The sequence below is a fragment of the Oryzias latipes genome, chromosome 4 (genome assembly GCF_053564925.1).
Source record: "Oryzias latipes strain Hd-rR chromosome 4, Olatipes_Hd-rR_3.1".
Classification (NCBI taxonomy): Eukaryota; Metazoa; Chordata; class Actinopteri; order Beloniformes; family Adrianichthyidae; genus Oryzias; species Oryzias latipes.
In genome coordinates this window covers 19,845,565-19,872,537 of record NC_136240.1, presented here as the reverse complement: position 1 = coordinate 19,872,537, position 26,973 = coordinate 19,845,565, and the positions used below count along the sequence as shown (strand labels likewise).

The 26,973-nt window shown below is 36.5% G+C and overlaps 1 protein-coding gene across 1 annotated transcript in view; it reads left to right on the top strand.

Annotated features, from left to right (window-relative positions):
* The window catches only part of col24a1 (collagen type XXIV alpha 1), a 94,400-nt gene that overhangs the window by 52,116 nt on the left and 15,311 nt on the right, over nucleotides 1–26,973 (top strand). Inside the window, exons 25-40 of the mRNA XM_011474161.4 lie at nucleotides 6,210–6,263; nucleotides 6,987–7,040; nucleotides 8,369–8,422; nucleotides 8,796–8,849; nucleotides 12,738–12,791; nucleotides 12,946–12,990; nucleotides 16,025–16,069; nucleotides 18,591–18,644; nucleotides 19,353–19,406; nucleotides 19,512–19,565; nucleotides 19,730–19,783; nucleotides 20,352–20,405; nucleotides 21,201–21,308; nucleotides 21,539–21,592; nucleotides 21,743–21,850; nucleotides 26,727–26,780. Coding sequence (XP_011472463.1) covers nucleotides 6,210–6,263; nucleotides 6,987–7,040; nucleotides 8,369–8,422; nucleotides 8,796–8,849; nucleotides 12,738–12,791; nucleotides 12,946–12,990; nucleotides 16,025–16,069; nucleotides 18,591–18,644; nucleotides 19,353–19,406; nucleotides 19,512–19,565; nucleotides 19,730–19,783; nucleotides 20,352–20,405; nucleotides 21,201–21,308; nucleotides 21,539–21,592; nucleotides 21,743–21,850; nucleotides 26,727–26,780 — 954 coding nt within the window. The remainder of the gene's footprint in view (nucleotides 1–6,209; nucleotides 6,264–6,986; nucleotides 7,041–8,368; nucleotides 8,423–8,795; nucleotides 8,850–12,737; nucleotides 12,792–12,945; nucleotides 12,991–16,024; nucleotides 16,070–18,590; nucleotides 18,645–19,352; nucleotides 19,407–19,511; nucleotides 19,566–19,729; nucleotides 19,784–20,351; nucleotides 20,406–21,200; nucleotides 21,309–21,538; nucleotides 21,593–21,742; nucleotides 21,851–26,726; nucleotides 26,781–26,973) is intronic.

The window sequence follows — 26,973 nt, the reverse complement described above, 5'->3', positions numbered from 1 at the left end:
TTTATTTTGTAAAAGTTCTGCCTAAGGGTGTGACGATAACCGCATCACCGCATCTCATCACCGCGGGGTTGAGGTCATGACCGTACTTTTTTTTAACGTTTTTTTCTTTTTTGGAAAGTTTTGCATATGGTGCGTGATTGGAGCTATAATAAACACATTAAAAAACATTCATCTTTGCTGATAATTTACTTTTTCTGCTAGTCCAAGTCAGACTACAAGGGCTTCTGGGGGAAACCTTTTACTACTGTTTTCTTTCACTCCCAGCGTCGTGCCTCTCATTCCCTCTACGCTGCACGCGGCGCACTCCCTCTTCTTAAACGCGCGCGGTGTCACAAGCACATACACATCCTCATTCTACAACAGAAGTTTCCGTCTCGCGAGGAAATACGAGGAAATACTGCATTCTAATTATTAATTTCCATTGTATACATTTCCATTAAAAGCTGCGTGCGTTCTTGATCCTCTCCGGAGGATTTTGTGTGTCTGTGTGTGTGTGGGGGGGCTATTACTTATCTCATTCACTCTGTAACACCAAACATGAACGCGCACTGTTAGATTTCGATGAATATCACTACATGTTTTATTTGGGAACTATTCTGTGCAGCGCAAAGTTACGTGTCTGTATATACAAAGGCGGTGCCTCTTGCCCGCGTTCTTCATGGGTGTCAGGCTTCATGGCTACCAGAAAGGTGACAAAGTGTCTGCAGTCTGCTTATTACTGGGCAATATATAATATCCTGAGAAGATGTCTGTACCAGAGAGCACAGGTGAAACTCGCGTGCAGCTAACATACGTGTGTGCGCTCCTTCCTTCTATACACACAGCGTGCTGACACACACACACACACACACACACAAACACAGTCATTCTACAACACCTATATAGTTTGCTTTTTATTTAGATAGGTAGTAGTTAGTTGTTACTCTTATTAGTTAATAAGAATACTGGTTGTAATTGTAGTCATTTGTGACGCGGCCGCCGGGGGCTTTTGTGTTTTGGGGGGGGTTGTGGAATGTGGTTAACCGCGACACCGCGCCCCCTCAATTCTGCCTTTCCTGTTGTTTGCTGATTTATTTCCTTTTGGTGCTCACACCTGAGTTGGGTTTGGTTTCCTGGTAGACCTTTGTAGTCACCTTTATGCGCTACTTGTTGGCTACTTGTTGGCTTAGTTGTATACACTATTTTAGAATTATCATTCTAGTTTCTTTGCAGTTGCAGCATCTTCAGTTTTTTTTTTATTAGTTGGCTAACTTTCAATATTATGCTGCCTTTTAAAGTCCTATATTTTATTCGTTTCAAAACTCAGAAAGAAAAAAAAGAAAAAACCCCAAAATACATATGGTGTTCCCTGGCTATATTGAAGTGCACCTTTTGCAGTCTCAAAGATTTTTTTCTGTAATTTCATGCTCTTTTTTTTAAACAGCACACTGGTTCTGCATGTTCTGCATCATTATTGGCTGTTGACCTTGTCAATCAATCTCTTCTGTTCCACGTCTCACATACAGAACGCATTCTGCCTTTAGAGTCTACATACATTTTCAATCGCAATCAGATCTTAGCTTTCATCCTATAACAGGACCGGTTTTTCCACAAAAGTTTACACTTTTAGAGTTTAAACAAGAGAGAAATTTACCAAAATGGTAATGTCTGTCTAAAGTGTATAAAGTCTGTAGTGAGGGGTTTTACCACATTAAAACATCTAGCATCCTACTTCACAAATTTCACATATTGCATGTAGTTTTTTGAACAAAATCCCACAATAAACCAGGGAAAATTGTAGTGCGAGAATGAGCAGTAATGCAATACATCTATCAAAATTCATGCAAAAAAAAATCACAAAATGCAATCAAACATGTGTTCTGAATTTGTACAAAAAATACAGAAAAGACATTGCTTTAGACAATGAAAATGATGATGCTGAAAACATTAGCTGCCATTAAAGAGTATAGCTTATGATGAGGAGAAAAATAACTTCAGAAAAAGTAGAGCTTTTGCTTTTGTCTCACTAAAATTCATGAAAAGGGCAATTTAATGATTTATGTTCTGCTTTACATGGTTGAACCAACGAACAAAGTTAATGTTCAAGAAAGAAACAGAAGATGCAAATAGAGACATAAACCTATAAGATATCCACAAGAAATTGACAATACAATTCCTAGGCTTCACAGCCATGGTGTCTCTGGGCAAGACGCTCAACCCAACATGATCTTGAATAAAAAAACTGTAGATTACTCAGATAAAGTGATTGTTAAATGATATTGTACTGTGATATATCAATTGTACAGAGCTGGAGGGCGATCATATCACAGCACAAATCTGCCATCAGCTTAAACGCTTTTCACTTTTTAAAAAATATTATGGAGTAAGCCTGAGGGCAAATCCCATCTATAATAGCAGAATTGAACTTACATTAACTAAATCATTTTTCCAGGAAAAATGATTTAGTTGGAAACTACTGGAATGTAAAAGTGGTAGAGTTTGGCCAAAACATACTGTTTTTTAAATAAAGTTACTTTTATTGAATGTTTCTTTATTAAATTAAAACATGTCTTTTACTTTTGTTTACTTTTGTCCCTACCTCGATTCAAATTTAGAAAATAATGTGTTATTCAAAAATCCTGACTAAAAATCCTTAAATGTGCAAAATTTTACTTTTGTCAAACACTACCGAGTTATTTCCCTGAAAAAAATCACATTTATTTATGTCTCTTATGTAAAAAAAAGGCCTTAACCCGAAGGAGGTCTTCCCTTTGTAAAATCCCCATGACTGTTTTGAACACAGAAAGCATGCCTGTCCCTTCTGCGGGCCCCTTAATGCTAATATTTGCATTCTGTGCATAGTAGAGGCAACCTAGTGGGCCATGTTGGACAGTTTTGTTTGCAGCTCACATATGAGAGGCATTATGCAGTTACAGAGTAGACGTTCCTTTGAGGCAAACAGGAACCATGGAGCTGTGAAGACAAAAACGACTTTAAAACATATGGAGACTCTAATGAATGCCATTACATCACTTTCCAGATAGATTATACATGCAAGACACAGAATCTTTTAAGCTGAGGTTGATTTATTGACGTTTTCAATGCACCCATCTACTCTGTGTGCTCCCGTATCAAAACCAAACCTACAGTTTAAAGTTAACTTTTATTAGAGTAAAGATTTAAGAGCTCAGTGTCGTTTTAGCCAATTTAGATTAGTTGCTGAAAGTTCCTTTTTTTAAATCAACTTCAAGTCTAAAAGCTATAAAATATCTATCAATATCATTTACCAAAGACAGCTAGGAGAAAGCTTTGAAATGGTGTCCAAATGTCCAACTATGTGACCTCATTTTCATGTCTGTGACTCAGTGTTCAAATAAATATCATGAGAGAGAAGTCCAGAACTCTTAACTGTGTGTGACATCAGCTGTAACTCTTTCCTAACTGTTAAGGTCAGCAGTTGTCAGTGCTTAAGTTGGCTGTACAGTAAAAGCTCACCTGTGACATGGGAAATCCTGTAAAAGTACTCCCCTCGGTTATGTGATACACAGAAAGACATTTGTCCACTTTGTGTTTCACTTAAAGGATTTTAGGTTGGTTTCTCTGCTTTCAGATGGCCTCCCTTCACTAAGCTGTTGTTCATCTGCTTGACTTGCTCTCATTCTTCTTTATATAGGAGAAGTGAGCAGAACATTGAAGTTGGCAGAACTTTTGAACCATACTAAGGAACATAAATTGGAGCAAACTTGGTTTGTTTTCATATAGGAGCCTTTCACACTGAGTTTGTTCCCAAACTTCCAGATTCAGTAAGTGTGAACGTTTGCCTCGATGCTATTGCAAACCAAACCAGAAAACTGTGGTTTACTTGCAAGTGAACTCTGGTGTGGTTTGCTACAAGTTGAATGCAAATATGCATATTTATACATTTAGCAAATTAAAGAGAAAGATTTAAAACTGATTTAAATACAGAAACTAAAAAATGATCTTGCGGTATACAATAATTGGAATATTTAGTTGGCTATCAATTTAAGAAAATGCTTATTTGTGAAGACTGGTTCATCCAGGATGGTTCCATTACATAAAAAAGGTCAACTTGACTTAGTTTGTCTTTTAAATTTAAGCAGAATTGGGATAACCTTATGGATAGGAGAGAAAATGTCTTCAGGTTGGAAAAAAATAAGCCCAAATAGCCTCTTTATTTTTTTTTTCTTTACCTTTTCTGCTATAAACAAAATGCTGTAAACTTAGTCTGACTTTGGTAGTCTGGTCACACTGTCTATTTTTGTAGTTCCCCACATTAATCAGGCACTTTTAAATCTTGTTACACTTGGTGTAAAGAACTTTGTGTTACCAAGTATTAAAAGTGCTATACAGATTTATTAAATAAAGAGATATCATTATAGTAATAATTCTGTGACTGCAATATAAACTGACTTAATATTTACATTTATTTTTTTTAAAGCAATAAAAGATTTAAAGAAAAAAGTTATACAATAGGATTCTTTTGGCTCTAAACTTTAAATTGTTTGTGGGTCAGACTGACCCTGGTCAAAGCTTTAGCTCCTCTATCATGAATGAAGATTGATCTGAAAACAGTATGTCCCACTGACATTTCCTGCCCACACATTTCTTTGTGCGGAATTTATGTGTTTTTTTTTATTTTATTTATTTTTTGTCAAAATAAAAAGCATCAAGTGTTTTACAATTGTTTAACCCAATTTTACACCCACTTTTTACACCCACCACTTGTTTAACCCAATTTTACACCCACTGCGTCAAAGAATTGACAGAAAGTTCAATTTCTTTGGAATTAAGATGCTTTTAAAGTCCCCCTATGAGAATTTTTTGAAAATAAAAACATTCCCAGTGGTGTTTTAATTGTGATTATGAAGTTTTTAACAAAAATCCCAAAACCTAAATGTTTTTAAAAAGCCATATTTCATGTTTATCTGAAGCATCCGAAATCTCCGCTACAAGGGCGTGGCCTTGAAAAGACAATGTGCGGAATGACAAAACAAATGTTTGTACCAGACCCTGGCGTTTAATAAAATTACACATGAAAAATAATTTATGGATTATGGATTAGTATTATGGGTTACGGTTAAGTTGCGAAAGTGATTCTCGCAGCAGAGGCCGCCACTTTCAATGTTAAGTCAACAAACCAAAGGAGAAATACTCAGAAATACAATAATGAAATGATTTCTTATTACATTTGTTCTCTTTCATAAGAAAAATGCCTCAAGTACGTGTCAAAAACTCAGAAAACAGGATTTTCTATTTTTTTTAGAGAAAGATAGTATCTATGATGATATGTTGGGTTATTTCTTAGCTTTTTGCTCACAGCAAAGTTAGTTTAAGATGCAAAAATATTGACATGAGTGCTCGGGGAAAGAACCGCTGCCACAAAATTAAACCACACATTTTTAACATGGTATAACTGTATTATAAAGAATTAATTATCAGCACATTTTTCATTCTTTCAATACAGCAAGTAGTTATTTAAAGCAAATCATAGGTGAGTTATTTTCACCATGTTTTGAAAATTAGCTAAACTTTTCCCACCAAAAGCCCTTCTACTGCCCCCAATGGACTGATGATGCATTACAAGGCAGAAAAAACGAAGCAAGTTATACACAATAAGTTTTTAAGGAAAGATTTGCCCATACTAATGAGATAGGGGGCTCAAAAATGCCTGTATTGAATATGATATGAATGGTTATATAAAGTTAAGAAAAACTAAAAAATTTAATTATGTCCTTTTATGTATTATTAGGACAACTCCTTAGTCTGTAATAGCTGGGATTACTGATTTAAGTGATCACCTTTTTCTAAATGTCTCAATAAAAAATATAAAAAGCGTTACATTTGCGAGTTGCGCAAGGCATGAAAAACACTTTTTATAAATAAAGTTTGATTTGATTAAATTAAAACAATATCAAAAAAATTAACATTGTTGTACATTCATTTTTTAGTTCCTTTTTAAATACCCTCATTTTGTTTTGTTTTTTGACCGCACCTAAATTTAGCATATTTACAAAAAGCAACAGTGAAATTAATCTCACCTTCATCTATAAGTTTCTCCTAAATTCAGCAGGACAAATATTCCCTTGGAATCTATGACCTGTTGCATTCCAGGTGTCACGACAGGTTGGGAAATAATCCTCAGTATGTTTTTCCTGATGTGTTTATGTTTAACACAATTCCTTTTCCTCCTGCTCTCCTCTCATCCCCAGGGTCCTGCAGGTTTGATCGGGATAGCTGGAGTGATGGGAGTTCCCGGTGAAAAGGTAAGCAGTGCGTTTTTCACTCATTATGCTGTCAGGCAGCATCAGCTGCGTGCTTGTCAGTGACAGACACCTATAATTAAGCCCATGTTAAGTAGCCTTGGCTTGAGGCCCCTTGGGCCCCCCAGAACACAGGCTTGTGTAAACGCTCCACACTCTCACATCCCCATCAATAACAATATTGTCAAATCCACGTAACTATAACTGCTTTTTACAATTCCGCTCCTCTACTGGATCTGAAAAAGGCTAATATCTGTTATTTGTCATATTAAATGTCCTTTTTCTCTTCCCGCATGACTAGAAAGAGTTTGTGGAATGGGTTTACATGATCATTGACAATCCTCCAAAAAACACCCACCTCTTTCCAATCTCCATTGTTCCCTCCCTCCATCTTAGCCTTTTGCTCTTTCTTTCCTATCCAGAAGGCCCGTTTGTCAGAACATGTTCTTGTGATGGGAAGCCATCTGCTTGTCAGATTCTTACTTGTCCTCCTACTCCTCTTGTACAAAATCTACCCTCGATGCAGTCTGTCAGCACCAGTCAAACCCTGACAGCCTATCTTTTTTTTTCTTACTATATGTCTTATCGAACGTATAGATGACTAACTTATTTACCAACAGGTTAATTTTTTTTAAATACATTTAAGTTCATCGTCATTGTTTATTTGGAATTGTGCATGATTTTTATAAATCAATTTAATCTTTTCTTGTTTTTTTAAATCACCAGGGTGATCGGGGACCAGCGGGTCCAACAGGTCCAGTCGGAGAACAGGGGCCAAGGGTACATAAAGCCTCTTACGATAATGAGCCAAGATCTGGTGTTTCATGCAACAAATTACATGATGTTGGAGTTGAAAAATGAACTACAGCATTCCATTAATCTTAGCAAACTGTTAAGTGAGCTAATCTCATTTTAGTATCATGAGTACACTGATCCAATGAAGGATTTTGACTTCAGCTCTTGGCAGTCGCTGCATAGCTGCAAGGTTACAGTTATCAGAAGATGACATTTCTTAAGTGTTTCCTGTGCTTTAAAGAACTTGTAGGTGGTTGACCTTGTTGATCTCGAAAAGATTAAAATTGTAAAAGCTTGAAAAGATGTATTCTGCTTTTACTTAAAAAAAAATTGGAAAAGCATGTGAATCAAAAATAACATTAGGAACTAGATCAACCTGAACAAAGTAGCCTTTGTAATGACTGTAAGGCTTTTTTTATGTGCAAGAAGTTGGTTTTGATAAACATGTCTTAGTTTTTAAAGACACAATAATTCCCTCACTACACTGTTTAAGGAACTGAGTTGTGGTGTGTTCGGCACTGTTCCTGCGGCTCAGTGTCTGTCGAGGCCTGGACTGCGTCCCTCTCCGTCTCAAGGTTTTGGATTAACGTCACGCTTGTGGATTTGGAATGAAGCCCTGACCTAACTGGCTGACCCGGTGGCTACCTGGCCGATTATTGTGCCAAATGGAAGAGAGATGACTTAATTGGATAGCTGTCTGTAAAGAGATTATTTTCAGTCATAGCTTATGAGGGAGGAAGATTTTTATTTTTTTTCACTCATGTGAGTTCTTGAGGTGAACCAGCTGGAGGTTAGCTTGTTTCAAACGATGACCAAATCATTAAGAAAAGTCTTTGGATGAGTTTAGAAGCCAACTTAAAGATAGTTTGCAGAGACGCACCAAACCTCTGTCATTTTTTTATTACCTGTTTTTTCCCTATAGCATTTAATTTGAAAAGTGAATGTCTAGTTAGGTTGAAACTTAGTGAAGCTAAACATAATGTTTTGTTTTTTTAATTCAGAGCAATAGAGTATACCGTGGCATATGTTATAACACATATTAGAAGTTTCACTCTGTCTCTTTGTGCCTTTAAACCAGATTGTTTCCTGGAAGGCCTGGAGTAGGTTAGGCAGTTCAGGCGGGTTCTAATCATTTGCAGTTGCAAATAAAAACACTTCATACAGCATGACATCGCACTTTTGCAGGACCCTTGTTCTTTAAAACTTGCAGGAAATGCAACAAAACTATGTTTACTATTAATATGTTAGCATAAACTATTGTAATTTCCATATCCAAATGTGTTACTTTTGTTTTTTTACTGTTGTGTTGAAAGGGTTATCCCGGTTTGCCAGGAGGTCCAGGAGACATCGGAGTGCAAGGTGCACCTGTAAGTGTCCCAACAGTTGGTTCCTTGTACATAAAGGAGGGACACGTGCGCATTCACTGCAGCACACACTTTTGTTCCCCGCTTCGGCTGCTATGTTTCCAATTTAGGCAGTTTATATCTTGGATGCAGTCTCAGTTCATGGTGTCTTTTTTAATGCACATTGTAAAAATCAGAATCACTTGCTTAATGTGAACCCATAAACTTGAAGGAGCACACTGTTCTTTCCTACACACTTTCAGTGTGATTTAATATTGAGATCGTTGTGCTTTCACTAGGTAGACACCTTTAAATCAGTCGCTGTTTTTCAGTAGCTCAGGAAAAAGTCTTTATATGACCAGTGATATCTCTTTTATTTATTTATTTTTTTAACCAGGGTCCACCGGGACTGAGGGGCTCTGCAGGCATTGCTGGACCAAAGGGTAGAGTGGTAAGAATTACCTTAATTTTTTCACGTGAACCTATGCCGGTTCTGCTTGTTAAAAGCTCCCTCTCTGAGCTGTGGTTGTCTGTTTCACATCATAGCTTCATTCATCACACCAGAGAATGAAAGTAAAAAGTCAAAAAACAAAAAACACATGCTTCCTTTTCCACTTGGCATGTAAGTCTTTGTAGGTTCAGTTAGAACTCTTTTTTTTTTTTTTTAAGGCCGTGGATCCATGTATGTTAAAGTGTGGGAAAGTCACGAAGGGATTATCTGTGATAAATCTGGGTTATTTCTTGCGAAAAAAAAAAAAAAGAATTTGTGTTTATAGTAGCCTTGACAGACTTCTGCATTTATGCATAACAATCCAATTGTAAACAGCATCAAAATCAAGGTTTCAGCAGAGATTACATTTTCCTGAATCCTTCGATCTCAGAATTGACATGTCATGCATGCACTTAATGTTAGCCTCAGTGTACGGAAAACCAAAAAAGCTGTCTTACCATTTTCTTTCATTTTGTTTTTTGAACTAAAGCTGTGTTAGCGCCTCAGTTGAGCTCCTGAGAAGCAACTTTGGCCTAACTAGTCCTATAGAAATGACCGTTCTTCATTGGCTCCCTTTTCATACTGGCTCTCAATGACAGGGTTTAATATTATAACAGGTGTGTCCAAAATCCGGTCTGTGGACCAAATGTGGCCCACATTCAAATTTGTACTGGCACACATGGTCTTGTCATAAAATCAATAATATTAAATCAAATAAAACTATGTGGCCTCCAGCCCTTTTTAAGAACTATAATTTCTTGATTATAATTGGCTGAATTACATTCGAAGTCGTGGTAAACATGTGGCAACAACCTGTGACTCCTTGGTTTTCTGAGCCTTAAGGGCCAAACCACTACAGTTTTGTACCTCTAAATGATAAAACCATTTGTGTTATTTTCCTTCTTTATGTGATTTAGGTTTTGAAATTTACAGTGAGCATTTAATAGGGAATAATATGTATGAAGCCAGATTTAACGTTGAGATAAAAAAGTTTTAGACAGGCTTGTCAAAATGTTTATTAAATAGTTCATTTACGTTTAGTTCATTATAAATGTTATTATATACTATTCCTGTCACAGGAATACTTGCTGTGTTAAAATCTTTAGATAAGCAGCCATTGAAGTCATTAGGCACTAAAAACATGAACCCTCAAACAATTTTTGGTGACATTTTTGAGCTTTTGTGAATTTTTGCATATTTTTGAATTCAAGATCTATGAAGTTACCAGATATACCTGCAAAGGTTTTATTTTCCACATCAGTTTATTTTATTTTTTATCCTGTTAGCAGTAACAGAAATTTGCTAAATCTTGGTGGATGAAATGCTAAAAGATGTTTTGTGAACTTTCTGGCAGATTATTCTTTTATTTTCAAAGCCCATCGAGACGACTGTTGTTGGGATTTTGGGCTATACAAATAAAATTGAATTGAATTTAATATTTTACCTGACATCTTTGCAAAACTGGAAATTTTCAAATATCTTTTTTTAAATACTCAAGTGTGAAAAAAAACAATAATAAGTGGTCCATCTGAGATATTGTAAATACGTAAATAAATGATTCAGTGTCACAGTTTTCACATATAATTAATCATTCGTGTAGTCTCCTCTTATTTATTTATTTTTTCCCAAGTGAGACACATGGAAGTAGTTGACATGTTGCAACTTGGGTGGTTTACTGTAATCCGCACGTTAGTTTGTAATTCCGCATGCAGTTGGAATAATTTATAATGCAATAATCCTTCAATATTGTCTCGTTTTTTATTCACATTTCACTTTTTTAGGCCTTGAGATTCATCCTTGGCAAGTGAAAGCTGTTAAAGGGAAGTCATCAGTAGAGGGCTGGGCTCATTCTGCACTTTGAAGATAAAAGATTGCATGAAGAAAGATTGCAAAAAGAGAAGTTTTATTGCCAGTTGTTTGTAGTTTAAGGTGTTTTTATTGTTTCAAGCAGTGATTGGTTTCACAGCCAGCAGTTCTAGTTATTTATCAACCAAACAAACAAATATACATGAAAATACAAATTAAAATGACAACCAGTTAAGAAACCTTCTTTTACAAAGACCAAACAACTTTGTTCTGCACTCTGTCTTCCAGGATTCTAATGAAAACACGAAAACATCTATTGTTTCAAAAATTAGAATTTAACAACTCGAGTGAAACTGCTCATTAAAATGTTATTAATAAAATGTCTGCATGCATTATCACCCATATTTAATTCAAAACTAGTTGATATTAAATGTGTTAGGTTTGCTTTGCATTTCCATTTTTCTTTTTAGGAGGGGCTCAAATAGAAAGAACAAATTTAACAAATTCCGGGATGACTGACTTGGTTTTCCACAAGAACTGTGTTTTGCATCTGGCATTTTTCCTTCAGTAAACCTTGATTTAAGGATATTTGGGGATATTTAAATACCTTGGACCATGTTGACGTCTCAAGGTTATGGTAAATTCTCTTTTGTTGCCTTTTAATTACTTTACAAGCTAAACTACATCACATGCAACATCTGGTAAACAGAGAGACTAAAAGTGTAAAGTGCAAACTGATGTGTCATGGAGCAAGCATGTGGGAAACTGTCAAATTCATGTTTAAGCAACAGATGTTTGCACAGTTGAGTCTTATGTAATCTTTACATTGTTGCTGCGAGAATTTATGACTGCAGACACTGCCTTCACGTTTCAAAAGCCAAATACTGTTTCAAATACAATTTGATTCAATTTTCTGATATATACAAAGTGATTTTAGCAGTGAATAATTGTTCATAAAATGAGTCTCTTTGGTCTAAACTTACCTTTTGAAATGATGCATTTTCGCACACTGTAGGTCTCACTGGATGACTGCCAAAATCAATTCTAGTTCAATGCAAAGATTTAAATGAACATATTTTTATATTAAATGCAGTTTTCTTCCTATTCCTTTTTTTTTTAAATATTCACCTATTTTTATAATCTACTTAAGTAGTTAAAAAAGAAATATTTAATTGCTCTTAAATCTGATATGATAATGGTGTCTGAGGTTCATCAGCTTGATGCACTGGGACTCATCATTAGTGGGAGCTTCAAGACTTCTACAGTAGCATCAGACACGTCCTGGTCAGGTAACTCAGCTGAGGTTACTCAGACCTTAGCTCATGAACCAGCCCTCTCAATTCACGTACAAACACCTACAAACATGTTGGATTGCCTTCTTCTTAGCTACTACTGGTAGGCCTAGTTAAAGATTTTGTGCAATGAATGTCCTGCAAACCTCTAGAGCTCCCATCTACTGGCTCAAAACAGTCTTCTAGGGACTTACTGGCAGTCCTCCACAAGCTCCTAAAACTTTATGCATTTTCTTTCGTTTTTGTCTCTCATTCACTCTTCCCAAGGCACTCAAAGCTCAATGTGCCTTTTTATCACCTCGGACATAATGATCACGCCTGGCCAGAATGATGTTGTTGCAATAAGTTAAAAAATGTTAACTTCTTCCCCGGGGTCTAGACAAAACAGAGGACAATTAAAGTTCATGTCTAGTTGTCCAAGAAAACAAACTGAACTTAAGAGATGATTTAACCAACATCAAGAATAGAGAAGAAACCACCTGGAGAGGTAAACTACTCTGAAGGAATGTAGTAAAACAAAATGACCAGGGTGCACTAAACTACAACCAGGATGGATACCAAGAAAAAAAAAGATAAAGATTTAAGGTGTAGAGTTAAAACATCCACCCAGCTATTGCGTAATAAGGGCTAATCACTTAATCACGGGTATTCCGTGTGCACTGGACTTGTTTAAGCTGGAGTGCGATGCTTTGCTGTTACATGTGCATGCTAATGGTTTGTATCTTTTATCTTGTGTGCTGTTGTTATGCAGGGGCCTCGAGGTCCAGATGGTGCACCAGGAGAACCAGGCCCTGAGGGCACCAGGGTAAATTACCAAAACATGAGAAACAAGCTTGTGAATGCATACTTTAGTATATTTACATTACAATTGTTATTCTTCTTGACATTGGTCACAAAAAAAAGACTAATTCAGATTTGCTCTTCAAATTCTGCTCTTTTTGTTTTTTTTTCTTTTCCAGGGTGAAAAGGGTGAATCTGGACCTAAAGGAGAGCCAGGAGTCATAGTAAGTTCTTTTGAATGTAATCTTTATCTATCATTCAGACGTTAGGCTACCTTCTTTGATGTGCTTGTGAAAATTGCTGTGTTGAGCATTTTCCATGAAGAAGAGAACATCCAAAATGAATTTACAATTTAATAAATGACATTTACCGTAATTTCCGGACTACAAGCCGCTACTTTTTTCCTGCGCTCACAGCCCTGCGGCTTATTCTGTGACGCGGCTAATTTATGGATTTGATTGACGGCCGCCATCAGTGTTGCCAGATTGGGCGGGTTTCCGCCCAATTGGGCTTCTTTTGGTTATGTTGGGCGGGTAAAATTGGCATTGGGCGGGTCTATAAAATTTGGGCTGCTTTTCAAAATATTTAGCGGTTTTATTGTCATTATTATTATTTTTCTTATTATTTAAAATATTAAGTAAAAGTATACTAATTAATATGTAGCCTAAAAAAAGCATTGTGAATATATGAAACATTACAGTAATCCCCCTGTTTAGTTCCCCCCCCCCCCGTGAATAACAAAAATCAGCGAATAATTGACGCTGTTTTAAAACTCCCAGAGCCTCTGCAGAGTCAGAACCCTATTCTGCCGTTTGGGTTCATTTCCAAAAGATGGAGATGATGCAGGGCTTTTATTGGCTTTTATTAACCTTGTCAGAATGGTTACAGCTCGAACAAAAATAGCGCAGCCTGCTTATACACTCAGCCGGAGGAGAACGTTCAGCCAACGCGCACCCAGGTAGGCCCCGCCCCCTCTAATCCACCAGTCACCAGCCCACCGCTGATTGACATACGCTGTAGTCCAGCAACTGGCAGTGGCAGAAAGAGGGGGGCGCCATCAAAAGCCATCTAGAGTACACGATACGAGAAACCTATAACTGGATTTTCTGTACTTATTTTATAAAAAAATTTATTATAACAGACTTATTATATAATAATTTATTATTATTGCGTCATTTTTTATTAGGCTACGGCTATACTTTTACGTTCAACATTAGGTTTTTGCTAAATTGAGATTTGGGCTTGTTTTTATTGAGGTGGGCGGGTTTTACGATGAGTTTGGGGTGGAAACTGTCACTCAGATCTGGCAACACTGGCCGCCATGTACGAACATTCGGGCTCGGCGAATGGTTTGGTATGCGCCATCCACCACCAAGCACAAGTCATTTTATTTAACACACCTCTGAGCAGCCAAACAGCATGGAACTCACTTCAGGTCTTAGACACTTCAGTCATGGTTCAACAAAAAGAAACACGCATGCCCGGCCGCATCCCAGAATCCTTTGGTGCCATTAGACCCAACGTGCACTTGATCGCCGCTACAATATGATAAAGCTTTCAAGTTAAAAGCAATCGTTAAAAGCAGCGTGAAAAAATCCCCCATCAGTAAATGGAAATGCCGGTCAGCTGCGTGACGGAGAGAACAGCGCATGCTCAGAAGTGTATTTACCTCTGAGTCATAGTGACTCGGCTGGCTGCACGTAAATATGTGTGAATAACATCAGCCTTTATTTTGTCGGGACACGACTGGAAACACAAATCCATTTGGTCGTTTTTACGGTTTCTGACTGAGCGGAATTTTGCATTGAAAAGCTCACAGCCACGATGTGAGCTTTTCGGATAGGAAGGGGAGACAAGGAGCCCGCTTGGCGAGCGCGGAGCGCAGAGGCGTCCGGGGAGCAACAAGTGTTTGTTGTGAAAGGAAGCTTCTGACGAACGCGCCGCGCTGAGGCGCGCGTATCGCGCTGAGGCGCGCGCTATTTTACTGATGTTTTTTAACCAGCCCCGTTAGTACCATAATGCTGCCGCGACACAAGTGGAAGGAGAGCTGTTCCTTTTCACCCCTCCATGCACTGCTGCTCCTTGCTCATTCTTAAACACGAACAACAGTGTGGCGAGCCGGGCGTTGGCCCCGCCTTTAGCCCCTAAGACTCATGGGAAATGGGGGATCGCGGATGTAAATTTCCTCATCATAACTGAGGGATGTAATGTTGATTATATGGTTACTGTTAGTAATTTTATGTATGATACCTAGTTTGTCAATAAGTTAAAAAAAAAAAAAAATCAAATAAAAAAACCCATAACTGAGGAACTTGTGAACAGAATAGAGGTGCATGCTGTTTCAGATGTGGGTGTAATTAGATACATGAGCTTGAGACAAGGCCATGTAGACAGGATGCGCTTTGTCGAGGCAGCGGCTTGTATACTGATGCAGCTTGTTTATGTACAAAAACATTTGAGCACGTTAAAATAGGTGGGTGTGGCTCGTAATTGGGTGCGCTTTGTAACCCGGAATTTACGGTACATCTTAAGTCCGGTTCATACTTCCTAGTGATTTGTAACAGCTAGGGTGACAGTGGTCGCAAGGCCATTGGAAAGCAATTGCCCCAATCACTGCAAAATGGGACACAAGCTGATGACATCACCTGGGATTGGAATTTTACGCCCGTAGTACAATCGCATGGATATAACGCCATTTAACACATAGTCATTTTGAGCTATTGGAAGACATGATGGCGGGGCAAAAGACATTTTTTTATTTATTTTCATTTATTTTTTTAACTTGTCCTGTCCAGGACAGAGTTAGATGGAGACAACCACCAATGAGGAATCATAGTAGTAGGTTTAGGGGCTGTCATCTGGACCTCTTTTTTTTTAGCCACCTACCTACCTTTTAGCCACCACCTACCTTAAAACTAAATCCAGATGACAGCCCCTAAACCTACTACTATGATGGAATCAACCTGGATGAATGAGAGTCTTCATAGACCCCAATGAGGAAGAAAAAATTTAAATTTGCTCTGCTTCTGAGTAGAATTTTGCAAGTTGTCTTTGCTTCACCCCCTGAAAATGACTCTTTTATTCACCAATTCAAACCCTTAATTTAGTTTAATCTTAAACTGCGATACAAGTAGAGTACAGTTGTGACAGAAAAAGTATATCTTCAGCACAAATCACCGTTGGAGAAGCAAAACATGTTGAAGTGACCTTATTTGAACCACATTTTAATCCTTGAAATGCTGATTTCTTTCTTTGAAGGGCAAAGCTGGCAGTCCAGGACAGAGAGGTGCTCCCGGAAAACCTGTAAGTCCAGCCTGTATTTATTCTTAAGCATTGCAATTTGTTCAAACCTTAAATTATCGTTTCCACTTTACTGGTTTGTACCACCACGGCTGCAGTAAAGAAAAAACAAAAAATAGCAGAACAAAATGCTTAAAACGTAAACACATCCCTTTTCCACACCTCAGATATGCAGTAAATAATCATTTTATCAGTTTGCAGTAACTAAAATCTTTAAGGGAACAAATTTGCTTTTGTTTTTTTTAAGTAATTTTTTTCAAAGTGGTACTTTTCGATCACTTTAAAGCATTTGCAGATTCACTCCTGCTAGTGAATCAGTAAATGTTAGTGCAACTGTAAAATAAACTGTAAAATTCATTTTTTAGACCCCCTAAAATCCTGTGGACTGGACAAGGAGCCTGTTAGTGTTGTTCATGTGTTCAAGTGCATGCTGATTCGGTGCAGCCTGTTAGAATGCAGAAATTAGAATAATCGTCAGTGCCGTTTTTGTAGGCATCCTGCAGGCACTTAAATATCTGCACTCATTGTCTCATAAAATCTAATTCTTAAATGGGCTTTAAGAAAAGAAACATATATTTTTTCATTTACAAATGAAAGTATACCATTTTTTTAAAACTCAGCAAACCCGAAAAATGAAGGCATAAAATGACTTTTTTTACAAATAGAAACAAAGAAATGATTGACAGAAAAGTTGTGCTTTGGTCTTTTTAATAAATATTGACATATTATATAGACAAAAAGCTTATTTATTTATTTTTTGTCCTTTTGCTGTTTAAGTTTTTTTTTTTTTTGATACCTTATTTGGGCCTTGGGCTTAAAAAAATAATACTCTACCTCTAAACCAATAAAAAAAAAAAAATGTTTATAATCATATAAAGCATCATAGAGCATCTGTTCCTGCTTCCATTGAATAAACATCCACATTTTTAAAGAAAACCTGGCCATGTGTGGGGTTTTTTAATTTCTTTTTTTGTCTGCTCATAGTAAGATTGTCCACTTTAGAGCTTCAGCGCCATCTTGTGTTTTAGATATATCTTCTAAGTCCTGGTAAGAGGTTGCCATAGTCTTTCCATGAAGACAACTTTTAGGCAAATCCAGATGTTATTCTTGTGCGTCTTTTTCCAGAAGACTCTCTTGTATTTGTCATTTTAAGAATAAGATGAATTTAAGTCTGTCTTTTACCCCAATAGTTTGCATGTCCTTTTCAAAAAATCTAAAAACTTAATTAATCTAAACTATTGTTTTGTGTTTGCAGTTTTGCAGCCTTTAAAGAGGTGAAATCTAAGATTTAAACTAAAAAATATTATCAACTGATTTTTGTTTTGATAAAATAAGTTTGAGTTATTATTTGATGACATTTCACAAACATTCTTTTTTTACTTTGAAGGTGTATGGAACCCTTGGCATTTGGTGATTATCTTTCTGCAGATTAGAAACAAAGGAGATCTCAATTTTACAAATGAAACATTTTGTTATGAATGTTTGAAATTGTTATCTGACAATGATCATAAACCGTAACAAAACTTGTTTAATTTTTGACCAAAAATGGTTTTCATGACGAAAATGATTTAAAGGCATCAGCAGAAAGGTGTAGACATATTTATGGCCTGACTGTTAATAAAAACTCCTCATTAGCTTTGCTGATGATGTGACCGATGATATTAACTGTAAGATGGATTATGACTTCATGTTAAAGTCTGTTTAAAATTAGTTCCAGAATGTAAATTGATTTTTTTAAATTGCATTAATCATGATACGATGATGTTCTGCATTTGGGTTCTAACAGTACTGCAGAAAAGCAGTTAGATAAACTTTTTTAGGGCTTGTTCCCAGAAGTTGCAGAAGTAGAAAAAATCAAATATGAAACACATTTCATCAAATATTAAAGGAAAATAAAATCTGGCAGCAAACAAAGACTGTATATTCAAAGTGGAGGACAATGACAAACAAAAGCCAGCCGCTGCAACAGGAAAGTCAATCCAGGTGTTAACACAGTCAACTGCAAGAACAAAACATAAAGAGGGACTGTGCAATTTGGGAACCTGAGAAAAACCAGGAGACAGAAAACAGAAACACCATTTTAGCTAACAGTTCAAGAGATCGCAACTCACTAAAGAGAAGGGCTGTTTTTCTATTTTCTTTGAATTTTTACTTTTAACCTATCGAAGACAAATGCTTAGGCAAACTCCATCACTGAATTCTGAAGGTCCAAGTCACCTGATGGTGCTTTGAGGACACAATTCTAATAGGAGCATGAACAGAAGCTTTTCTAGATGCTTAGATTTAGTTTCTTTACATCCTATAAAATATGAATTATCATTATGTGGTTATGGCCAAAAATAAAGTTAAAGAACTGTAACTGTTTCCTTTAAGATGTTTTAAAGACTGCATAGGTTTCTCTTTTAGAAAAAGTCATTTTACATTTGATTGTGTGAAAAACATTTTAGTAAAAAAAAAAAATAAATATAACAAATACATAAATAAAAAATAGTAGAAAGTCTCTTCACATCAAATGTGTTTCCAGGGAAAACCTGGAATTCCAGGAAGCACTGGAGAGAAGGGCCCTCAAGGTGAACTAGTAAGTATGTTTTGACTCTGCCATTCTTGTGGTTGTTTCTGGAAACTAAAAACAAACCACACATGGTGAAACCAACATGTCTGCTTCTGTAATGACACAAAAAAGATCCTAGATAGAAGTTTCATCAAGTATGAAAGGGCTGGAAACATTTAAGAAACACTCAGAAGGCTCTGAGGTTGATGATGTCCAGAAATCCGTGTTTGTGCAGAACAGTAGTGGCTAATAATCGCTTTATGGACCGTCATTTTTCCCACTCGCACACCTCTGTTTTTTTTTTGTTTTTTTTGAAGATTCTTTAAAAGTTGTCTTCTTTTGAGAATTTGTCAATCCATAAATGAAGAAAATAATAGCAAGAGCCGATAAACAGGAGTGCCTGAACTTATTCAAACCCTTTGTTAATTTAGAAAATGTCCCCTTACATTGTTAAAAAGCTTTACAATGTAAAATTATTTTGCACATCAACCTGTGTCATTTCCAATCAAGAAGAAACATCTTCGTTGAAAAATAAATAAGTCAAAATTTGCCAGGGGGTATGAATAATTTCAGGCAAATGTTAAAGTAATCAGACAAGATTTTATTTTTTTTAACTTACATTTTTCACAACCTCTGCGTAGGTATAGTGAGTATAAAACAAAAAAATCTTTTTAGATGCAAAAAACATGCTTTTCTTTTTCAATCCACTCATCAGGTTATATTTTTTTACATTAGGGGCCAAAAGGACCTTCCGGAGATGCTGGACCTGATGGAGAGCAAGGACCTGAAGTATTTTGTTTTAAATATTTACATGTTTTTATTCATCTATGATAATATAATCCGATTGTTATTGTATGCAAACCAAAAATCTCCTTCCCCTTTCAAACCTTGCAGGGTGTTCCAGGTGTGGAGGGGGAGATGGGTCCCGTTGGAGAACCAGGGTTAAAGGTCAGTGCAACATGACTGTCACTATTGCAATCTTTCACTTGTCCATCACTAAAAACCTTCACCTTTGCAGTAAAAAAAACAGGCATTCACAGTTCTACCTATAAATCTTTGGTGTGAAAATCCTATGTGTTGGACCTCAATAAAGTAATGTGTTTTTGTCTTAGGGGGATGTTGGCCCACCGGGAAATGAGGGAGAACAGGGACAGGAGGGACTCAGAGTGAGTGATATGAACCTAACCCAATTATATGATTTTTAATATGGATATATTGTTTTGTACAACTATTTGTGCAGTGTTTTAAAAGTTAATATTGTCCAGTATTTTACTGTTAATACTTCATTCATAAATCTTTTCGGCCGTAATCTGTATAAATAAACCACTTCCACATGGGTCTTTGCTTTAGGTTTTTAGAACCTTTTGTTCTAAAGCTTGATTGAGCTTTACTAGTTGATGAATTAAACAGATGATAAAACAAGGCTTGTGTTTTAGGAGAACTGGAACACCATGTCTTGCCAGAAATAAAGTTTTAATAATTTTTAGCTGTTTTATCATTTCAAAGCATTAAGTGCTTCAAGAAAAAAAATACAGCCTACCAAAATGTCTACTCTTTTATGCATAAATCTTAATACAAAAACACAAAACTGACATGAAAAAATGGTCAGAACAAGGAACATATATAATTAACAAAATCACAGACCATGAATGGCTTTTGCTCATCAAATCATTGTATCTGCAGTTTGTTTGCAATGCTGGAAAAGTTTAGTCTTAAACTTTGATGTCTTTACAGGGTCCTCCCGGGCCCCCAGGTGAGGATGGCCCTCAAGGGAAAGACGGAGCCAAGGTAACATGCAATTATTAAGAAATATATAAATAAATTTGCCATATAGCAACATAAAGTGATTTTTTGATCAAACATACATAATTTCAATTTTATTTAAGAAGTATTGCTAAACTACTTAAATTCCCTCATGTCCTATTTATACAATCAATAAGCAAACAAAATACCAGGAAGTAAATGTAAATATACTTCTTTTGAGTATGTGCTCAGATATCTTTCTGGAGCAGATTTAACAGTCCATGCCTCTTAGAAATTAGCATAGCATCTTTGTGCTGCCTGCTTCAAATCCACATGACACGTCTTCAGACATTGCGGACACAAAAAAGGGGAAGTCTCATCGGAAGCTTTTCTATTCAGTCGTAGGTGGCCAAAGAGAAAAGAATGAGGTTATGTCCTCTGTCAGACATTTTTTCAAAGTTTTTCACTTTTAGGCGCACACACTCAAAGCTTTATTTAAAGAACCTTCTTTGGACAACAGTTAAATTATTGTATAAACCCTACGGGTTTGGTTCCCACCTTGCCCACCCATGTGTTGAAGTTGCTCCTGGTGTTTATAGGTTGGGGCCAATGTTAGACAGCAGAGCTGCCATCGGTGTGTGAATGTGTGCGTGCATGGGTGAATGGGATTGTGACTGTAATGCACTTTGGGCCTTCTAAGAAGGTAGTGAAGCACTTTATAAGTATGTGCCCTTTAGCATTTAAACATGTCACTATTCCTCACATGCTTTTTGTGAAAAGTTTGATTGTTTTTAAATTAGCTTTTTCTTAATATTTTATTGCTTGTGCTTTGTCTGCCAGGGTGAACCTGGTGAACAGGGTCCACCTGGAGAGCCAGGAGATAGAGGGACAGAAGGAGACCCAGGGTCTCAAGGGCCATCCGGAACACCTGGCAAACAGGGCTTTCGAGTGAGTCATCAGTCTAAAAAATGTAAATGCCACACAGTGTCTATCAGGCAGGTGCTTTGCTTCAAGAAAGGTCAGACCTTCAAGGATTTACACTCAGTTGCAGATGAGAAGCAGCAGTACTTTGGCCTATTTCAATGTACACATGTGAAATTCTCTGGAAGTCGCAGACATCAGTAAATTTTAGAGTGCAATAGATTGTATATATGTCACAATATGAGCTTTTTTTAAAGGGACTAGAAGGAAAACTGGGTCCCCCAGGGAACAAAGGGCGAAACGGAAAGAAGGTAAGCATGTTTTTAAAGGTTTTTGCTGCATCATCTGCATTTAAACTGAAATTAATGTCAAACAATCTGTCATGGTTCTGCTTTCTACCTGAAGGATAATTTAATCATATACATTCTGACTTTTTAATGCTAAAATCTGGATCTTTTCAGGGGGAGAGGGGTCCTCTGGGACGTGCTGGTGAGATCGGTTCTCGAGGAGACATCGGTCAATCAGGCGAGACAGGGCTAAAAGGTGCCAGAGGAACCCGAGGCTCACCTGTGAGTTTCCTATTGCATGGGACTTTGGGCTTAAGCTGCCTAGTCTTTCATAAAACATTACAAAAAGAAATGTTGCAGCAGGTCAAGTCTCATAGCATCACTGTCTTCTCATGTTGCCACCACGAAATAACTTTCGTGCCATACTCTTCAAGTCCAAACCGTTACTTTATTAACTTGGACAAAAGATCTTGTGAAACATGTTTGGTATAAATAATTCATAAAAGAAATTACCAACGTCAAGAAATTTAGATTGTAAAAATATATTGGTATAAATATTATCCAACAAGTTTTGTTTGTGAATTTTGACATTATTTATTTGCTTACAAGCAAAGACACAGAAAGCTTTTGTGATAAATTCTAGTAAAATTAACATCAAAAACTTACAGGGAAGATGCTAAGCCTCACCTTATCATTTGGAAAAGCTGTAATATTTACGAGGTAAATGGGCCTTTAATATGTTTCAACAGTAATGCTGCTACAGGTGAGCATGTTTCTTCAAGTCCTGTTGTGCACAATGAACTTTCCATACATACATATACGTATTTTGGGCTTTATATTTCCTTTGGTTTCGATTATTTTTTAAAACCTGTAGAAAGCGGATGCATGTAAACGTACAAGAACCCACAACATTGCCACATCCCTGTGGTTTACAATATGAAAATATGAAACCACTAGACATGTAGTCAACAGTAATGTTTGCAGGTGACATTCTCCCATTTCGTTAAGGCCATGTCACACAACCACTACGTACGATTTGTGCATATTGCACGGATGAAAAATTGCTCCTATACGTGAAAATATATGGAAAAAGTGAGAAAAGCTGTGGTTTGTAAGTGAAAATGTCACAGATGTATAACCAATAAACCACGTTAAAACCATGGAATAAGTACAAAAAGACCAAGCAAAGAACACGTAAATCAACATAGAATATGGACTGTGCGTGATAATTGCACTATTTATATGCAATTATTAGTGATTTGTGCGTTAATGATGTAATTTTTATGTGACATGTTTGCCATATATGTGATATAAAAGTTTTACAATGGTGGTACATGCGTGAAAAGTTTATTAGACATATGTGGAACAGTTGAAGAAAGTCACATTTTGAACATGTATCTTGCAAAAATCATGTACCGTGGGTAAGATTTACATAATCATTGTGTATAAACTACGAAAAATACATGTAAACTGCGTAAGTCTGAACCAACCAAATATTTTAAACAGCTCAAAATCAAATTCGCGTGAAGACCCGTCGGCCAAACCCTCAGACATCTGCACACATCAAGGAATGACAAACGCAAGAATCACTTTTGAATTACATATATCACGCATGTATCACAATAAACTGCAATTTTATACATAGGATATTTAAATGTACGTAGTGGCTGTGTGACATGGCCTTTAACCACCCTTTTAGCTTACATTTTTGTTACTCTGCTGCAAATTCCTTTTTTTCAGTGCATATTCCAAACACTCTTAGGGTTATTAATAATTTAAACACACATACGAGTATGCCTCTGTTTTGCATTTTCATATATAGACAGCAGTTTGTTTCACTTCCTTACCACAAGAGGTTGATATCTCTCCAGGTTTGATACCCCTCTCTGTGTGCAGTGGAGAGCTGGTATGCCTGCATTTGGTTAAAACTGGTGGTGAAGCAATCAGTCACAGACTACAAAGTCCAGGATAAGACAGCTCAGTTTAAAGAAAACCTTTCTCATCCTCGTATAAGTATGCTTATATTTCCAGCAGAAAAGTTTAACCTTGAGGTGAAAAAAGAGGACTGTATTGGAAATATCCAAGTACTTTCCTGATTTCTTTATCCAAGATACATTGTTTCAAAAGAAGATGAGGGATTGAGGTCTTTCTTGTTTTTTTTGCTCCAAACCGTAATTTTAGGAAATACAAATATTATTTGCCAAGTGGTAAAATCAGACACCCGTTTGGTGTGGTGTGAGGCTCTTCCCAAAACAAAATCAGTGAGAAGGAAAAATCTCTTTTGTGTGTTCCATCAACATAAATGCTCAACATCTGCTTTCTTAACCGCTATGTCTGTTTGGTGAGGTCGAAAACCACCATGGCTTACATCTTTTCAGCTGCAAAAACAGAAATCCCAACATTGTAAGTCTTTAAAGGAATACAATTATTTAAAAATATGCTATCTGAACAATTTATTGAGACCCTATACTCTTAATTCTTTGGTAAAACATACCACCATGTCAGAAGGTGAATTAATCTACCTTAAAAAGCTACACGACCAATTTATTCTTCCTCAGGAGTACAGAGAGAGCAATTCTGCTAGATAAAAATATGTTAGCTTGATTGTTCGAGTTTTCCAAATTTTTGGAAGCACATAACAGATAAAGTACAAAGAATCTCTTGATGTCTATGAAGATCTAAACCATTTCAAGTCAAAATCAAATCAAAGAAAATTTATGTTGAACGGACTTCTTAAGACTTGATTTTGTACAGACGACTCTTCAGAGGATGTTTCATCATCGTGGCTTTTGAGGTTTTGATCCAAGGAAAACTGCCCCCCCCCCATACCACGCTGAAGGCAAACAGAAGATTTCCTGTAAACATTAAAAAAAATAATCTTCCTTTCATTTGATGACACCATGTGGAGTCTTGTAATCACAAAAACTTTATATGCTGAGATTTTTTTTTAGAATTGTTGAACATAGATGGAAATATTTTAACCTTTATAACTTATAAATTGAATGAATATGACCTATAGATGATAAAAACTTTGAATTTATTGGTCCCAGTAAATTACCACTATAAGATTTTAGTAGACCAATCAAAAGAGGATGTTTTAACTCATTGGTCAGGCTACTGAAACGTGTTGATTTCTATGCATTTATCAGCAAACGAGTACATTTATAAAGCACAATTCATACCCAGAGCAATTCAAAGTGCTGTACAATATGCAAAAAGAAATAATTTGTTTTTTATAAATTTATAACCAGCAAAATCATTAAGATTAGAAGTCCAAAATGCAAAAATCAAGTACAATTTAATACGTACAAATACAATGGTTCCCAGTTTAAGACATATTGACTAAACAAAAACATTTTCAGCCTAGATTTAAACATTTTCAGACTTGTAGCCTGTCACACACTTTCATGGAGACTGTTCAACATCTTTGACAAAAAACACTGAAAAGCTGCCTTGCCAAGTTTAGTTTTGACTTTTGGAACCTGAAGAAGATCTCTGCCTGAGGTTCACAGACTTCAAGATGGATTATAAGGAACTAGCATACCAGAAATGTACTTTAGTGCTCGTCCATAGAGAGACTTATAAACAAGCAAAGTTGTTTAAACTTGATTCTCTGGGCAACGGGAAGCCAATGCAGAGACCTTAGAACTGGACTGATGTGGTCATATTTCCTATTTAGTGTCAAGGCTCTTGCAGTTTGATGCCTCTTTTAGACTTTTAGACCTTTTAGACGGACTCTAAAGCATGGATTAGGTTTTCCAAGTTAGATTTGGACACAATCTTTTTCGTTTTTTGATTTTTTTTCAGATGATAAAAGGTTGTGATGATGTAAGGGTGTTCAAGGGTGTGGAACACTTACAACACTGATGTAAGTGATGAGGTGTGACTGTTAAATTTAACTCAGAGTCTAATATGACTCCTAAGTTTCTTACCTGATTTTTTGGTTTCATAGAGAGGAATTCCAGGTGACAGATAACACTTGTTCTTTTATGTTGTGGGCCAAAAACAATTATTTCAGTTTTATCTGAGATTAGATAGAGGAAATTATTTTGCATCCACACATTAATTTGTTCAATGCAGCAGCACAGTGAATTTATTGGACCTTGTTCACCTGCTGACAATGAGACATAGATCCAAGTGTCATCTACATAATTATGGTAGGACACATCAATGCATCACCAGGTTGAAGAGAAGAGCCGACATTCCCACACCCTTGACAGGCTCCAGTTTTCACTTCAAACCAGATATCACTTCCTCCCACACAGCATCTGTAGTTGATAGAAGCTTCTAATTAGTTGTATCATGCAGGTCAAACTGACAAACTCTGCAAGAGGATCTGGAGCCAATTTATGGAGTACTTTATACATCAGTTTTTATGTTGGTAAAAGAGTGAAAACTGTCCCAGTTTAAAATACTTTTTTTATTACACAGTGATGGTAGTGTCTTGTTTTCATATGCATAGCTTAAATCCATAGCTTTAATTGCTTCCAGCTTTAGAGACGTTTAGTTGAAGAGAGCACTGCTGCAACCAAGTTTCGACACAGGACATTGTTAGAGTGAGTTTAGCTGCAGCAGTGTCTTTTGTACGACCATGAACAAAGAAAACCATGGCATCTGCATACATCAAGCATTCAGTTTCAGAAAAAACAGTGGGCAACTCATTAACGTAAAGACTAAATAATAGGGGGCCTCATATTGACCCCTGGGGGACTCCAGAGGTTAGCCCATGAGAGCCAGATCTGCAGTTCGATCATGTAGATATGATTCAATTAATCTTACAGCGTTACACGAGAAGTAGAAGAACAGAGTGATTTACTGCTTTCTTGAGGTCAGAAAGCCTCCTCTAAAATATGGCCATTTTAGTGGAATATTTCGATCTGAAAACAAACTGCATGGCATGGAGAGAGGGGAAGTTGCTGAGTTTTAAAAGTTACTTAATTTTTAATTAAAAAAGGGAGGTAATCTTTTGGATCTTTTAGGGTGTAATCACAATGGTTGTGTAGTGGTAAATACATTTAATTTGCATTTTTCTCTCATAAAGGAAGAGTCTCCTTTAGAAATGTTGTAAATATTTTTGTCACATAGAAAACTGTTGAAAAAATGTTTAAATCCTTAAACATTTCTAGATTTTTATTCTACTTTTCTACATTACTTCCAGGGTCAGCCTGGAGCCATGGGGATAGAAGGGCAATCAGGACTGCCTGGATATCCAGTGAGTGATACTTGACAATTAATGATTGCTGTGTGGAAATAAGCAAATGTACTATCCTTTTTTTGTTATTCCAAATTCATGTTTTTATATTTGAGCTAAACTGTTTTAGGTGAACTGAGTTCTTTTACCACCACGTAGTGATAAAATATAGATTATAGACCAAAGTCTAAAATAACTTTCCTTATTTGCTGAT